Genomic DNA, 17188 nt, shown 5'->3' on the forward strand with positions numbered 1-17188 from the left:
TTAACATTAATGAACCGAAAACAAAAGCTTTCTGATTGATTTTTATCACTTGATTTACGATACATGTAAAACTGTTCACTTTCTAAATCATTTATGAAAATATTTATATAGGCCACAGGAAAATTGCGAATTCAAAACAGCGCGAATTTAGGTTGTGTTTATAAATCGCGAAATAAAGACGGCGCGAAAATTTCCCAGTTTACAGTATAACAAATATCAAGTCAATATTTTCTAGCATGACGAAAAAAAGTGTTGAAAACTGATTATTTAAGTGAATTTTGTAAGTCCAAGGACCATAACTCTGCACAAAATCATCAGACCAGAACAAAATTCAAACTTGAACTGTAACTTGTCATGATAAAACTATATACCAATTATCAAATCAATATCTTCAAGAATGACAAAAAAAAGTGCGGAAAACTGATTATTTTAGTGAATTTTCTAAGTCAAAGGACCATAACTCTGCACAAAATCATCAGACCAGAACAAAATTTGAACTTGATCTGTAACTTGTCATGACAAAACAATACACCAAATATCAAATCAATACCTTCAAGCATAAAGAAAAAAAGTGTGGAAAACTGATTATCCGGACTGACGGATGGACAGACACAGACAGACAGAGGGAGTGCAAACCTAAAGTCCCCTTCGACTTCATCAGTAGGGGACTAATTAAAATGATAAGAAGGTTCTACAAGGGCTAATATTAGACAGTTATCAATTTGGGATATCATTTAATATATACATGTACAGGCAAATGTGTGGTTGTTAAAGGCAAAAAGATCGCGAATTATGTTAAAATGACCGTCTCTTAAGAAGGCCTTGAAAACTAAAAAGTAGATGACCGTTTCATGCTTTGCCCAGCTGGACTTTTACCCGACATTATACAAATGTCCGGACTATATGACCGTTTTGGAAGCCTTGGTATGTATATCAATTTTTCATTGAAATCCTTGCAGGAAGGAAATTTCTATGCATTCACTTCCCAATCATGCTTAAGAATATTTTTTTTCCTAAACTTATTTCTAAAACATATTAATTCTACATACAAAAATAAATTTTCCAATTTTAACAACAAATCATAAGCAGATCTACATAATGCACAGCAACTATACAAATATTATACACATCCTAATTATAATTTGGAGTTTTTGCATTTACAAAAACTGTTGAAAGACAGATGGATAAAGTGAAAACTATAGGGGCTCCTGCATCCTCAATTATTACCTGGTATGTCTGTATACTGTTCACCAAGTACAGACAAATCAAATTCCCTTCCACTTTCAGATAATGATGTCACAACCTCAAAAAATGTATCTGGATCTTTGTCATGCTCCCTGCAAAATATATTTATGCCCTTAAATTTATGACCACCTGAAAATAATCATCAAATTTCTATTTTCATCACTTTTAAACAGGGTATTTGCAAATAAATATTGTGGGGGAAATGCACATATGCACTTTCACAGTACTACAATCTGTCAATACCTATATTTTGGCATTGCACAAGGTCATGTTTTTCCCTGACTGTTAATGACATCTTTACACTAAATACATTGGATGTTGGATATGTACTAATTGATATTTTAGTCTTTAATACATGATTTTTTTATAAGTTGTTATTGGCTTTGAACTAGCTGTCAGTAACCGCAAGTACTCTCAGATCTGTACTATGTACGTTTTGTGTTGTTGGGGATGTATAAATACCCTGCCACGTCCCGTCCAAATGAGTGTTAGATTTCTTTCTGCTTTGTATCGATCTGATGAGTTTATCCCTTTTTAATTAATAGGGAAAATGATTTTTATAGTTTATTCTTATGTTGTGCTGTAACACCACTGTCCCAGGTTAGGGGAGGGTTGTGCGCTCAAAAACATGTTTAGCCCCACCACATTCTGTGTGTACTTGTCCCAAGTCAGGAGCCTGTATTTCAGTGGATGTCATTGGTTCATGTCTGTCATATTAGTTTTTTGTAAATTGTTTTGTTATAAATTAGGTGGTTAGCTTTTATCAATTAAATTGTTTCATATTTTTCATGTCAGGGCCTTTTATAGCTAACTATATGGTATCACCATATGGGTGTTTCTTATTGTTGAAGGCTATATGGTTGCCTATGTTTGCTTACATCCACTTCATTTGAACTTGGGTGGATAGTTGTCTCATTGGCAATCATACCACATCTCCTTATTTTTATATGTATGGTATGAAACCTTAAGTTAGTGGCAGTCATTTGTAGTTCGTAACTGTTAAAAGCAATGACATAGTAATTGGTTAAACCAAATTAAATATCTGAATGCCCCATCAATAGAATAACAGAAGGACTCTGCAATTTTGTTAAAAGCATGTCATCAGGAACAAAAAATAAACTCAATTTTGTTAGTCACCATTATACACTTATAAAGCAAAGTTCTTGTGTGTGTATCAATGCACCAAACAGGATGCAGATAAATGACATATCTGAAAATTTGTCACAGTCCTTTCCTATGTGAAAGTTTGTACCTAGTACATGTATTAAAAAGACCTGATTTATAGTTGCTGAGAAAAATGTGAAAACATTTCTTTTACTTGCAGCTATGTGAAGAACATACATGAAGGTTTCAAACAGGAAGAAGATAAGTGACAGTCACACCATAAAGCTTACTAATATAAACCTTGGTACTATATAAAGAAGCTCTAATTTGTAATTTTTAAGAAAAATGAAAAAGAAATGTGTTACAGACAGACAGACAGAGGTAAACCAGTATACCCCTTCTTTTGGAGCAGGATACAACCATAGAAGGACAGACACAGGTAACACTATATGTCCAATCCATTGAGAGACAGGGACACAGAAATAAATATTCAGCAAGAAAATCAATCTTTTCAATAATGATCAGCAATGTAATAGCATTCAAATTATCCTGTACATCACTAAAAATTAAATTGCATCACCAAAAGATATTAAACATAAATCTCAAATTAGGCTTTTTTCAGCATAACAAATAAGCCATGTGAGTTTTGACAATAAAATATGATGCCTATTTTAAAGTATTTCCAAACAACTGAATACTCACTAACATAAGTTGACATATGTGAAGTTTCTGAGATGCAGATAATCCACAACTTAAACCAGAGCCCTGAAACATAAAATGAGGTCATGGGACATATATAAGAAAGACATTTAAACAAATATATGTTTACCATCTGTGTGCCCAAACAATATGAAGTGGCTTCACAAAGTTATGCTTTGCTTCAGGCGAACATGGGTCTTTGGCACATGTCATGTTGTCTTCCTTATCCTTTATGTCAGAGTCCTGAGATTTAATCAGCTGATCTCCAATTTGACCTTGGCTATCTGATAATATGTTATCAGTGTTGTTTATATGAGCAGATGGCTTCAAACCCTCTATGGATTGATCACCATTCCTGTCTAATAAAAAACAAAATAGGCAATAGACATCAACGTGTTGTATTTAATTAATTATTCACTACATCATACAAAAGCATCAAACAATCAAGTGCTATATTTTGAAACGTAGTATGACAAAATACTGGAATACATCATAAGGATTTCATGCTTGAGGTGGTTACTGACAACTGGTACAAATGTTATATTCCCAATCATCTTTTCATTTTTTTAATTCAAAATTGAATTCTTTATTAACTTATCTTTTCAATAGTGACTTCTTGATATCTAGTGGCACATATTATATGAATATATAGGACATTAATATGTAAATGATATGATACAGCCTGCTTTGTACTGAACCAATATGCTGACCTGGATTATTCATATGCTAGATTAAAAGGTAAAAGTTCACAGAAAACCTGTTCAAACCCATTACTAGGACTAAGAGCCAAAGTTCTTTGCTCATACTCCCAAATGTTTATGATCATGAGAAAAGTAGCAAATAACCCGCTGCATTTTTATGCACCTGTCCTAAGTAAGGAGCTTGTTGTTCAGTGGTTGTCGTTTGTTGGTGTGGTTCATAAGTGTTTCTCGTTTTTTATATAGATTAGACCGTTGGTTTTCCTGTTTGAATTGTTTTACACTAGTCTTTTTGGGGCCCATTATAGCTTGCTGTTCGGTGTGAGCCAAGGCTCCGTGTTTAAGGCCGTAATTTGACCTATAATTGTTTACTTTTAACACATTGTGACTTGGATGGATAATTGTCTCATTGGCACTCATACCACATCTTCTTATTTATATCAAAAGAGTTTTGTTTGATCCAGTCTGGAATCGAAAGTCTTTCAAACATGTCTTTAAAAAAAGTTACGTTCTCATAGATCGTGAATGTGTTTGCTATAAAAAGTTATGACTGAAGATATCATTAACTTTTTTCAGACATTATATTACCTGGAAGGTCCAAAGGAAAGTACAAGACCTGACATTATATTACCTGAAAGGTCCAAAGGAAAGTACAAGATCTGACATTATATTACCTGGAAGGTCCAAAGGAAAGTAAAAGACCTGTCATTATATTACCTGAAAGGTCCAAAGGAAAGTACAAGACCTGACATTATATTACCTGAAAGGTCCAAAGGAAAGTACAAGATCTGACATTATATTACCTGGAAGGTCCAAAGGAAAGTAAAAGACCTGTCATTATATTACCTGAAAGGTCCAAAGGAAAGTACAAGACCTGACATTTTGGTCTGATGGCATCATCTAATGCCTTTGGTCTGTGATCAGGTATTAAGTTCAGAAAGGTCCTAATCGATGATAAAAATGATTCCATGTTGTATTTGGAATTAAAAACCACAGTATCAGCTACCATACTGTAATATGAAAAATAAATGGAGAATGTGTCTATGGGCCACAGATGCCCCTGCTTGTAAATATGCATGAGTCAACTTTCACATACAGATGCAGGATTCACGTAGTTAAGACCGTTTTGTGATAATAAGCATTGTGTATAACTTTCATAACATTTGGTTGAGGCAAACTAAAGTTAGAGAACAGAAACGACAGATTTAGCAATTTTTCCATTTATAAAGGAGCACAACTCAAGAACGGTAAAAGTGACACCACCCAATTTCAATCTTGATCTGTTTTTTGTGGAAATAAGCATTGTGTATAAGTTTCATAAAATTTGGTTGAGGCAAACTAAAGTTAGAGAACAGAAACAAATCAAAGCATCGTCGATGTTGTGATCCAGCCATATTCATAGCTAGTCTGATCCCAGGAAACACACGACGTCCTTGCGATGTTATGTATTGGTCGCTGGAAGGTTATGACTGACGTTACGTTAGTATGACATTGCTGCAACGTTGTGAGAATGTAATTTTACGTCACGTCAGATACGACGTAGAAGAGAAGTCAGGACAAAGTTGTTATTGTTTTTAATAATGTCCATCTTACGTTGTTGCAATGTCATATTGCGACGCATCTGTCACGTATCTGTAACGTTATAGCAACGTCGTCATATTTTTGGTCGATAAAATATTAAGTTGATTTTTACGCTGTTATAAAAGAGGAACTATGTTTTTGTCATCAATAATACATTGCAATAATAAAAAAATAAGAAATAAACAACTGCAATATGTACTGTATCCGATCAAATAAATCACGTAATTAAAACGTTGTTGCGTCGTAATTATCGACATTCCTAAAATTTACAATAGCAAAATAGCAAAGTTTCTTTTTTTTTTCTTTTGTTGTACTCAATTTAAATTTCACTTTTTTTCTGTTCTTTTATTGAACTATTGAACGATATTGATTAGTTTTAAATCTATATATATATATATATATATATATATATACAACTCGTCTAAACATCAGCCCAACAATGTTAGATCTGTAAATTTGCTTTCGCAAATTTTTTGTTCTTCCCTCGCCGGGATTCGAACTCATGCTACTGAGATATTGTGACACCAAATCGCCTGCACTGTATCCGACGCGCTAGACCACACGACCACCTAGGCTTTAAAAATAAAGCTTTCGGTGACCGGGTGTTACCTTTCCTCGTCAGTTTTAATCTAGCATCGTAATACAGTACATGATATATAAGGCATGAATATGGAATTTTACAGATATATATATATACGCGGATCTGTTTTGAATTTTTGCCCAGATAATGGGTGCGACTGTGTCGTGATTGTGTATGAAATTTTAGCGCCATTCAGCAAGCCACGTCTCTTTCGAACTGCACTCAGATTCAATGTAAGTAAATTTATCTTTGTATTGTTTCACTGTTGTTTTTTTCTCACTTTTTAGAAAGTTTCTATTATATATATGAACAGAATAATATATACTACACGATAAACATTTATCTACTATCGTATATAAATGAACAATAAACAATTCAAAACTGAACCAATCTTAAATGTATCTGACCTACACATATATATATATATCGCACGACTGTTCTGGTTTTACACGTGCATGATGTAATATCTAAAACCATTTTGGAAAACAGGAATTTAATTGTGTTTTACATATATATCTTGCTTTATATTATAATTTTATTAGTGTAACACTCAACATGTATTCATTAACTTTTGTAAATTTCGTCTGCAGAAACCTTACACACGTGCAGCTAATTTGATTCTAATTGAGGTCAGGATAGCAAGCTATCACAGTGTTATTTATTTGCCAGATCATGTTTCCTTTATAACATGTATAAACAGACACATGCAGTGTATTTACAAGATAGTTTGTCTCATGCATTGAACTCTTAAAGAACCGATAAAAATTTAGAATGAAGGAATACAAAACATAAATGTTCCCTTAAGAGACTTTATGAAACTGATAATAGCAACCTGACTTTTTTTTTTACTAAAATCAACATTATATTTTTCGCAAGGGACAATATAATTTACAAAAAATTAATACCGCTGCTCCTCTTATTATCATATGGCAAATTTGTAAATGTAAAACGTATATTTATTGATCTTAATTTTCAATTATATTTAAATTTTTATATTTTGGCAGTGGCTATTTTGCCAGCGAAACATTAATTATGATTTGATTATAATATTTTTTTTGATTAAAAGTGAGCTATAAATAGCATAATTCAATAGCAATTGCTATTTTTCCCGCGCCAGCAATATTGTGAATTTGTTATTTTGCCGGTTTTTTGTAAAGTTTATATATATATAGTATATCTGATATATCACATTGACGCTGGGACTATTGGTATAATAGTAACAGATTGACGGTCCTAAATGTATATAAGAATAGCTGCTGTTTATTTTATTAAAAGTATTTACTTATACTTCCAATAAATAAATATATTTTATTATTATAATTGATAAGGTTGGTTTTTTTAAAATTATGTTAAATATCATTATGCAAATTTTATCAATGTCAATTTTTGTAGAGGCTTACATGAAGAACTACCCGTCAGCAAGGGCATCAGATGTCGATGAATTGATTGGGGAAACCAGGCGGAACACGCTATAAGATAAGAATGCCCTCATTTACCCCGTATAGTGCAACCTTCAATTTGGGATTATTAAACAAAATTTTTATTGTTTGTATTCTATGTTGAAAATAACAGTTGGTTATTTTTAAATTCAGTACGAAATTGTTATTATAAATATGTATTTGTAACTAGTATTGTGAAGATCAAGATGCTCTATTTAGACAATAAAGGGTAACATTAAATTTGACTGAATATATAATTATGTGGTTTATGTGTTCTTCAAAGAGATTTGGAAAGCCACGTCTTACACACAACTACATCTTGTATTTATTTGCAATAATGTTACTAGACCTATAGAATAATTACAATTTCAGTTTTTGTACAAATAAGTTTTTTATTGTCATTGCAGGAACCAATTGCTAAGAGGGTACAAGAAGCAGTGCAGGACATGCCAAGGACCCAGAAGCAACGTTCAGTAGTTTAGAATAAACAAAGTTAACGATCAATTCTTCACTTTTTGATATACTAGTACATGCATCTTTTATTTTTTATTTTTATTTTTTTTATAAAACTTTCATGGGTGGGTGTTTAGCTAGTCAGATACATATTCATAACGTGAACATGCTAAATGAGAAATTGATACTAATCAAAGGCGGGTTTAGGGGGACAGGGGGAACATCCCATTTATAGAGTAACATATATGACAAATGCATATAATTTTTACAAGCAGGAACTACCAAGAACTGCATACGAACAGGCAGTCAGCTATGGATGGCCCCAAAACACAATACAATTCCTTTCTGTAATATCCAAATTACTGAAACAGTAATCCGATTAAAGCTACACAAAAAAATTGTTTTGCTTATAATATAATAAAAACAGATGATGATAATGCCGGATATACTAATTCCTTCTGAGAATTGACACCAACATGTATCATCCTGCAGAGGTCACCTCATGGTCACAAACACAGTTGATACTATGTATGTATATAGATGATCATTTTTGGGCCAATTATATAGCATAATATAAAAGTGCAAGTATATTACGTTGATATAACGTGATATTAACGTTGTTGTAATGTCAGGAATAACGTTGTAGAAACGTAATTTTACGTCACCACAACGTTGATGTATGACGTTGTGACAACGTCAAGAAAACCATACACTTTTACATAAATACAACGTAATAACCTGACGTCAATGCGACGAAAAAATTACATTGTCCCGACGTAATTATGACATAATATTGTTTGCTGGGATATTCTTTCTGACCATACTTTTTCAATATTGTTTTCTCTTTTCATTTCTTATCTTACTGAAAAATTTCTTTGTTATCATCCAAAGCTGGGACTATTATACTTAGTATAATAGTCCCAGTCCAAAGGTAGGGAATTTTGCAATATTAATTCTTAGGTCCGAGTACACAGTTATTTCGTAGTGCATTTCTTTTAGACAATAAATGAAAATAAAAAAAATCCCACCTGCGCTTTCTCAATAATATTTTTACAGTGTGTTGTACTACTTTTGGGACAAATTATATCAAAATTATAGAAAACTTCATCGGCTCTAACTCAAAATATGGACAATTCTATGTTAAGGGGGTCTTGAAATCTTTTGACAGCTTCCGAAGTGCTAATTTTTAACCTTTTTCAGCTGGACCAAATCACTACTTTACTTTAAAATTCATGACCCAAATTTTTTTACAGTGTTATTTCATCCCCCTACTTGCTATTTGAGGCATAAAACATGAAGAAATACATTTGGAAGGGGTATTAAACTAGAGGCTCTAAAGAGCCTGTGTCGCTCACCTTGGTATATGTGCATATTAAACAAAGGACACAGATGGATTCATGACAAAATTGTGTTTTGGTGATGGTGATGTGTTTGTAGATCTTACTTTACTGAACATTCTTGCTGCTTACAATTATCTCTATCTATAATGAACTTGGCCCAGTAGTTACAGTGGAAAATATTTTGTAAAAATTTACAAAAATTTACAAAATTTATGAAAATTGTAAAAAATTGACTATAAAGGGCAATAACTCCTTAAGGGGTCAATTGACAATTTTGGTCATGTTGACTTATTTGTAGATCTTACTTTGCTGTACATTATTGCTGTTTACAGTTTTTCTCTATCTATAATAATATTCAAGATAATAACCAAAAGCTGCAAAATTTTCTTAAAATTGCCAATTCAGGGGCAGCAACCCAACAACGTGGTGCCTGATTGGTCTGAAAATTTCAGGGCAGATAGATCTTGACCTTATGAACAATTTTATCCTGTCAGATTTGCTCTAAATGCTTTGGTTTCAGAGATATGAGCCAAAAACTGCATTTTACCCTATGTACTATTCTTTAGCCATGTCGGCCATCTTGGTTCGTGGGCGGGGTCATCGGACACATTTTTAAAACTAGATACCCTAATGATGATTGTGGCCAAGTTTGGTTAAATTTGTCTTAGTAGTTTCAGAGGAGAAGATTTTTGTATAAGATTACAAAAATTTACGAAAAATGGTTAAAAATTGACTATAAACGCAATAACTCCTTAAGGGATCAACTGACTATTTTGGTCAAGTTGACTAAATTGTAGATCCTACTTTGCTGAACATTATTGCTGTTTACAGTTTATCTCTATCTATAATAATATTCAAGATAATAACCAAAAACGGCAAAATTTCCTTAAAATTACCAATTCAGGGGCAGCAACCCAACAACGGGTTGTCAGATTCATCTGAAAATTTCAGGGCAGATAGATCTTGACCTGATAAACAATTTTACCCCATGTCAGATTTGCTCTAAATGCTTTGGTTTCAGAGATATAAGCCAAAATCTACATTTTACCCCTATGTTCTATATTTAGCCATGGCGGCCATCTTGGTTGGTTGGCCAGGTCACCGGACACATTTTTAAAACTAGATACCCCAATGATGATTGTGGCCAAGTTTGGTTTAATTTGGCCAAGTAGTTTCAGAGGAGAAGATTTTTGTAAAAGTTTATTGAAGACGGACAACGGACGACAGACGCCGGACGACGGACGACGGACGACGGACGCAAAGTGATGAGAAAAGCTCACTTGACCTTTCAGGTCAGGTGAGCTAAAAAATTGGCAAGCAACACACTGTCCACACTAGGGACTATATTCGTGGACAACGAAAATCAAAGGACGATAACTGTGTACTCGGACCTAATAGGATAGAAAAAGTTGACCAATCTTAATAAAACTTGGTATGAACAAAGCTTAATAAATTATGAGACTGCTTACAAAGTTTCATGGCAATATGATATATATTATAGACAATATGATAAATTCTATATTCCACTTCGCGTGTTAAATTTTGATGTTAAAATTGAAAAATTTCAACATTCAACATTGGGAGCTTTAAAAATTAAAATATTGCAAAAAATCACTTTTTAAATGCCTTAATACATAACATATTATGTATTTAAAGCAATACAATACTCATTTGATTTATCAGACTTATCACAATTATTCAAAAGTCAAATTAATATGAGCCTGTGCCAAAAAATGGAGGTTTTCCAATGAAGGGGGGGGCCTTACATGAAGATGTAATATTTTCCAGCAATTTTAAATTTGTGAAGTTTTTTGGTTATAAATAATCCTTACATATGTATTAAATGTACTTTAAATGGAAAGAAAAATTACAAATAGCATACCATATTAGTAATCAAAGCGTGAAAGCGCTGTAAAGGCAGTTAATTACAGGTTGTGTGTATTTTTAGTCCAGTTATATCATTATCTTGCATAGTACAGTGTACTTATCAGAGGTGGCTTTCAGTATTTAAGATTTAGAGTTCTCTAATGATATTGAACAAGTTATATGAATGTCATATTCTGAGCACTATATGAAGGTGATTGTTCTCACTTGTTTATGAACTAGTGCATTATGTCCAGTTTGTACCTTTTTTATCTATGTTTATAGTCAAATTAGTTATCAAAGGTACCAGGATTATAATTTAATACGCCAGACGCGCGTTTCGTCTACATAAGACTCATCAGTGATGCTCAGATCAAAATAGTTATAAAGCCAAACAAGTACAAAGTTGAAGAGCATTGAGGACCCCAAATTCCAAAAAGTTGTGCCAAATACGGCTAAGGTAATCTATTCCTTGGATAAGAAATCCTTAGTTTTTCGAAAAATTCAAAGTTTTGTAACAGGAAGTTTATAAAAATGACCATATAATTGATATTCAAATACTGTTTAAAATAGTTAGGCATTTTCTTTATAGTAATAAGTAAATGTTATCAACTGTATTTTATTCAACTCTGCAAATGTGGTTTGTTACTGTTAAGTATGGATGATAGTTGTTTCATTGGCAATCATAACACATCTCCTTATTTATATAATGATCTATATTCAAAGACCTCAGGTACAAAAAAAATGTATGTAACTTAACTATGATGGGAAACCTTTGACTTCTTTCTTTTATATAAACTTTTGATTTGGTACCATAGAACTATGTAGAATAAATGTACATTGCAACATGTCAACTCTTTCAATGACAATACTTTTTTAAGAAACTATAACTCCAAGCAAAATTATATTTCCAAGTTTAAAGTAATTTATGAATGAAAAAAGGAGTTCTTAATTAAGAAATAAACTGATTCGCCGAGCGCAGCTGGATACACCCGCAGAGGTCCAACCCTGAACAGTTGGGGCAAAAATGGACACAATATTCAAGCTTGATACAGGTCTGAATTTGGATTGTAATTAAATATTTGACATATTATAGTTTCTGAATAAATGTAGTCAAAGAACTTGAAATCGGTTATATGAATTGAATTTATATTCAATTAAAGATTTCTTGCTGTTGTGCAATACACTGTGCTGTTGCGCAATACTTAATAAATCTGTTGCCAGACTATAAACAAATAAAGTTCAATTTCTTCTCGATGTCATATTTGAAATTTATGAAAATCTATAGGGAGATTACATCAATAGCTATAAATAATTCACCAAAGCTTCATGCGAACTGCTTAAAGCATTTTTGAGTTGTTGTCCAACAAGAGTGCACACACTGAAATGTCTCGCCTTCTTTACTAATCACTGATATTATGTTGATAGTCCTAAATATAAAGCTTTATTACAACTGTCACATAAACTTAACATTAACCAAGAAAACTAAACATTGACCAATGAACCATGAAAATGAGGTCAAGGTCAGATGAACCATGCCAGGCAGGCATGTACAGCTAACAATTCTTCCATACAACAAATATAGTTGACCTATTGCTTATAGTTTAAGAAAAACAGACCAAAACATAAAAACTTAACACTGAGCAATGAACTGTGAAAATGAAGTCAAGGTAAAAAAAAACCTGCGCGACTGACATATAGATCATAAAATATTTCCATACACCAAATATAGTTGACCTATTGCATATAGTATTAGAAAAAAAGACCAAAACTCATAAATCTTAACTTTGACCACTGAACCATGAAAATGAGGTCAAGGTCAAATGAGACCTGCCAGCTAGACATGTACACCTTACAATCATTCCATACACCAAATATAATAGACCTATTGCATACAGTATAAGAAAAACAGACCAAAACACTAAAAAATTAACTATAACCACTGAACCATGAAAATGAGGTCAAGGTCAGATGACACCTGCCAGTTGGACATGTACGCCTTACAGTCCTTCCATACACCGAATATACTTGACCTTTTGCTTATAGTATCTGAGATATGGACTTGACCACCAAAACTTAACCTTGTTCACTGATCCATGAAATGAGGTCGAGGTCAAGTGAAAACTGTCTGACGGGCATGAGGACCTTGCAAGGTACGCACATACCAAATATAGTTATCCTACTACTTATAATAAGAGAGAATTTAACATTACAAAAAATGTTAACTTTTTTTTCAAGTAGTCACTGAACCATGAAAATGAGGTCAAGGACATTGGACATGTGGCTGACGGAAACTTCGTAACATGAAGCATCCATATACAAAGTATGAAGCATCCAGGTCTTCCACCTTCTAAAATATAAAGCTTTTAAGAAGTTAGCTAACGCCGTCGCCACATCCCTATCCCTATGTCGAGCTTTCTGCGACAAAAGTCGCAGGCTCGACAAAAACTGGAAAATCACCCCTTTTTTAATGAATAAAACCCCATAACTCAGAAATGTAAAATCTAAAATTTATAAAATTCTAAAGGGAGCTTACGGATTGATAATTTAGTCTTAGATGCAAGATTTTGTTATCAGTTGTTAGTGGCTTTGAACTAGCTGTCAGTAACTTGAGTACTCTCAGATCTGTACTTAGTGTCTTTTTGTTGTTTGGATGTACAACTACCCAACCACGTCCACTTGTATTTGTATTTATCCATCTGATGAGTTAAGCCTCTTTCAACTGATTTTTATAGTTCTTTCTTATATTGTACTGTTACACCACTGTCACAGGTTAGGGGGAGGGTTGGGATCCCGCTAACATGTTTAACCCCGACACATTCTGTATGTACATGTATGTGCCTGTCCCAAGTCAGGAGCCTGTAATTCAGTGGTTGTTGTTTGTTTATGTGTTGCATATTTGTTATATTCGTTCATTTTTTGTACATAAATTAGGCCGTTAGTTTTCTTGTTTAAATTGTTTTACATTGTCATTTCGGGGCCTTTTATAGAGCCCTGATTGTGCGGTATGGGCTTTGTTCATTGTTGAAGGCCGTACTGTGACCTATAGCTGTTAATTTCTGTGTCATTTGGTCTCTTGTGGAGAGTTGTCTCATTGGCAATCATACCACATCTTCTTTTTTATATTTACATCAACAGATATAAACAATTCACCAAAGTCAAGGTGAGACAACAAAACTTAGTGGTAAGATCTCTGAAATGTTTTACACGGTACAAGTTTTTCTCATTGTTGGAGATTGTACGGTGACAGTAACACCTGTAACTGCTTAAACCCATTTCTTATGCACTTTAGTTCGATAAACTCACTGAATATCATACCACATCTCCTTATTTTATATGCATTACAATTTACATGTGCATGTAATTATAAATATATATATATATCAGAACAAAATTCATTGCGTCACTTTTATTTATGCATCCTTTGGCACAATACAAGTTCTAAAATTACACAACATAGTACAACTAAATGTTATTTCAGATGAAACTTTTGTTTCAGTTCCATTCATAGGATTTATTAGAATTTTGTATGTTTTGCCAAGTCCAATAATTCGCTCTATGTGCACATGTTAATTGGAGACTTTTCTATCCCGTATAAGAGTTTTGGAACTAATTCGGTTTCTTTTTTTGAAAAAAGTTAGCAAACAAATCTTGCACATTTAAACCTTTGTCTGCCATCACACTGTCACCTGGATCACATAATTGAACTATTCTACATCTTTCAACTATTTCATAGTCACTGGTAGAACCAACATATGCATTAGAGACATAGTTGACTAAACCACCAGGTGTCGAACATACAAGTACTTTCAGTGTTTCTGTTTTTATATGATGAAAAGGTTGCCTGAGCTCTAGGAGCTTTAGGTTTTATCACGGGATATTCTGTGCTGTCAATAATAATCCAAGTCGTAGGAAACTTTAATTTGAAGTTGGATGGTGAAAAATACCTGACTAAACCACTAGATGGCCAAGTGTTAGCCTCACACCACTGTTTAGACATAAAAACAATCCATGTATACACAATATTCTTGACACTAGATTCAATCTAGAATCTAGAAAGTTCAAAGTTGGTTGTATAATGCCTCAATTTCATCAAAGTCATAAAAAAACTGATTTTCAACTGACACCCTATCAATTTGAAAATATATGTATCTCAAACAATGTGCTGCTGGACCAAGTGTGGTCAAAACAAATAAAAATTTAGTATACAACTCTAAACCGGTATAAAAATGCATGGCTGTGTCACGTGTCTTCATTTCAAAATTCTCTGCTGAAAACATAGGCATTGATGGTGTTTGCATAATTCCATCTGTGAAGCTCAACATTAGCTCGGCAGTTGGTGGTGGACAGTCATAAATCCTTTCTGCAGTATGAATGACTTCTTCAGGAAAACCAACTTTACAATCAAAACTTTCCTCTAGATTTCTACTACAATATTCATCAAGTTTAGTTCTTTTGTTTTCACAGGAAACTGCCCTGATTTTTCTTTTTGCGGACGATTCAGTCTCTTGCTTGGTCCAGGAAAATAGGCTGGGAATGGCAGTAGACTTAAGTCTCTGAATGGTGGGTTTGCGCCCTGAAAAAGGTTATAAAACATTAGTTTTTTGATAATTAAATGAACTTCCATTAGCAATGTATACTTTGTATTACCTGGCGAAATATTAACTAGATTTATTCATTACAATCTGGATAAAACTATGTTTGCCTGATTCAATGTATGTTATGTAAATCCAAAGGACAAACAATGAGAGACTTATGCAACAAACGTACATTGTTTGTACCTAAATAACTATAATATAGATGAGAGCATGTCATTGTTTTGTTCCTGTTAACATTGTCATTGATATTATTCAAGAAAGTCTATGAGGCATAGCTTATGCATTCCTGTCATTACTACATTAGCATAATTACTGCTAAAATAATTCTCAGTATGATATACCTCTTGTAAGAAATCATTATAATTGTAGCAATCACCAAAAAATCTCAAACAGATCACATTGAATCGTAATCCAAAAAATTATGACGTCTTGAATTAACCACCCCCTTTTATTCTAAAACGATAATTGCGGTTGTAAACAGACTTTGGTTTATTCGCATGGCGATTACATATATAACTATATATTTCAAAAAGAAAATAGAGTTTTACCATGAATAGTTTCCTGCACGTAGTCTTTTTCAGTAAAATGTGCCTTGCAAACAACAGCTGATTGAGATGGACTCCACGATTTCATCGTGTTCTCGTCCAATCTGCGTATGGGCCATGGCGTTGATCCAACTTTTCCTTCTTTTTAAGTCATTTGGAAATGCATGTCCTCCTCTTAAATGACATCCAGGTACACAACAACAAGTACTTGGCATCGTTAATTAAAAAATGTAACTGAAATAGTTGCACAGTGCAGAAACCGGAAGTTGAGGAACAGGATCGGCTACCACGGCGCCACCTATTCAGGAACGATAATTTGCTACTTTATATAACTGCGAAATAACAATAACGTTAGACGGGTTTCACGTGCATAAACAGAAATGCGCTTTAAATTGTACAATATAATTCATGTTCAGTCGACCTTTAATTATTATATCAACGACTGAAATGATTTATAAACATATAGATTGCAGATAACACTCGAAATTAACCCGAGCTCTTTCCACACGGAATTCAAATAATTCTAGTTTGTCAATCGGTTGACTGCTTATAATGCAAAATACAAATATATCAAAAGTTTTTAAAACTAACAAAACACAATGATCGTTTCTCTATTTCCCAATGTAAATGAAATGAAACAAAAAACATTTTATATCACAATAAGAAGAGGAGAGAATTCAACATTTCCGGATCTACTTGGAGCCTAACGACCCCCCACGTAGATAAGTTGGATATCGCGGAAGGAAGGATTAACCTGGCAACTAGAAAGGCATTAAAGCACTGCCTTTAAAAAAGGGTCTTAAGCCAAGTAAGACTGAAAATTATTTAGTGTCAATTTAGGCCGTAGCACATATTTACATTTAAAAATGCATACTGAAGCTATAGGAAATAAAAAAATGTGTCTTTTTTTATAATTTCTTTACTCAGGTTACATGATACAATAAATCTGAGCACAAAAGGACTCTTGCTTTCAACTTTTTTTGCAGACAGTATGGTCTGATACAAAGATTTGTCACTTTTTAGTGAAAAACTTGCATGCAATT

At 33.2% G+C, this 17188-nt stretch overlaps 2 protein-coding genes across 5 annotated transcripts in view; both read right to left on the reverse strand.

Moving 5' to 3' along the window:
* The window catches only part of LOC127730928 (glycosyltransferase-like domain-containing protein 1), a 34707-nt gene that overhangs the window by 9962 nt on the left and 7557 nt on the right, over nt 1-17188 (reverse strand). For all 4 annotated transcript variants that reach the window (XM_052239555.1, XM_052239554.1, XM_052239553.1 and 1 more), the window contains exons 4-6: nt 4593-4756; nt 3179-3407; nt 1228-1337 (exon numbers count right to left, since the gene is read on the reverse strand). In XM_052239555.1, the coding sequence (XP_052095515.1) occupies nt 1228-1337; nt 3179-3407; nt 4593-4756 (503 nt within the window). The remainder of the gene's footprint in view (nt 1-1227; nt 1338-3178; nt 3408-4592; nt 4757-17188) is intronic.
* LOC127730929 (uncharacterized) lies at nt 14397-16904 on the reverse strand. Its single transcript, XM_052239556.1, has 2 exons — nt 16149-16904; nt 14397-15578 (listed from the first exon to the last, which is right to left on the reverse strand). Exons 1-2 carry the CDS (start codon nt 16231-16233, stop codon nt 15064-15066), a joined length of 600 nt encoding a protein of 199 aa, XP_052095516.1. The 5' UTR covers nt 16234-16904; the 3' UTR covers nt 14397-15063.

Source organism: Mytilus californianus, unplaced genomic scaffold (genome assembly GCF_021869535.1).
Source record: "Mytilus californianus isolate M0D057914Y unplaced genomic scaffold, xbMytCali1.0.p SCAF_2, whole genome shotgun sequence".
Classification (NCBI taxonomy): domain Eukaryota; kingdom Metazoa; phylum Mollusca; class Bivalvia; order Mytilida; family Mytilidae; genus Mytilus; species Mytilus californianus.

Excerpts from the sequence above, each read along its gene's own strand:
- LOC127730929 (XM_052239556.1), bottom strand. The coding sequence starts at position 16,233 with ATGAAATCGTGGAGTCCATCTCAATCAGCTGTTGTTTGCAAGGCACAT. Across the intron at positions 15,579-16,148 it reads CGTGCAGGAAACTATTCATG|GGCGCAAACCCACCATTCAG; the intron begins GTAAAACTCTAT and ends AACCTTTTTCAG.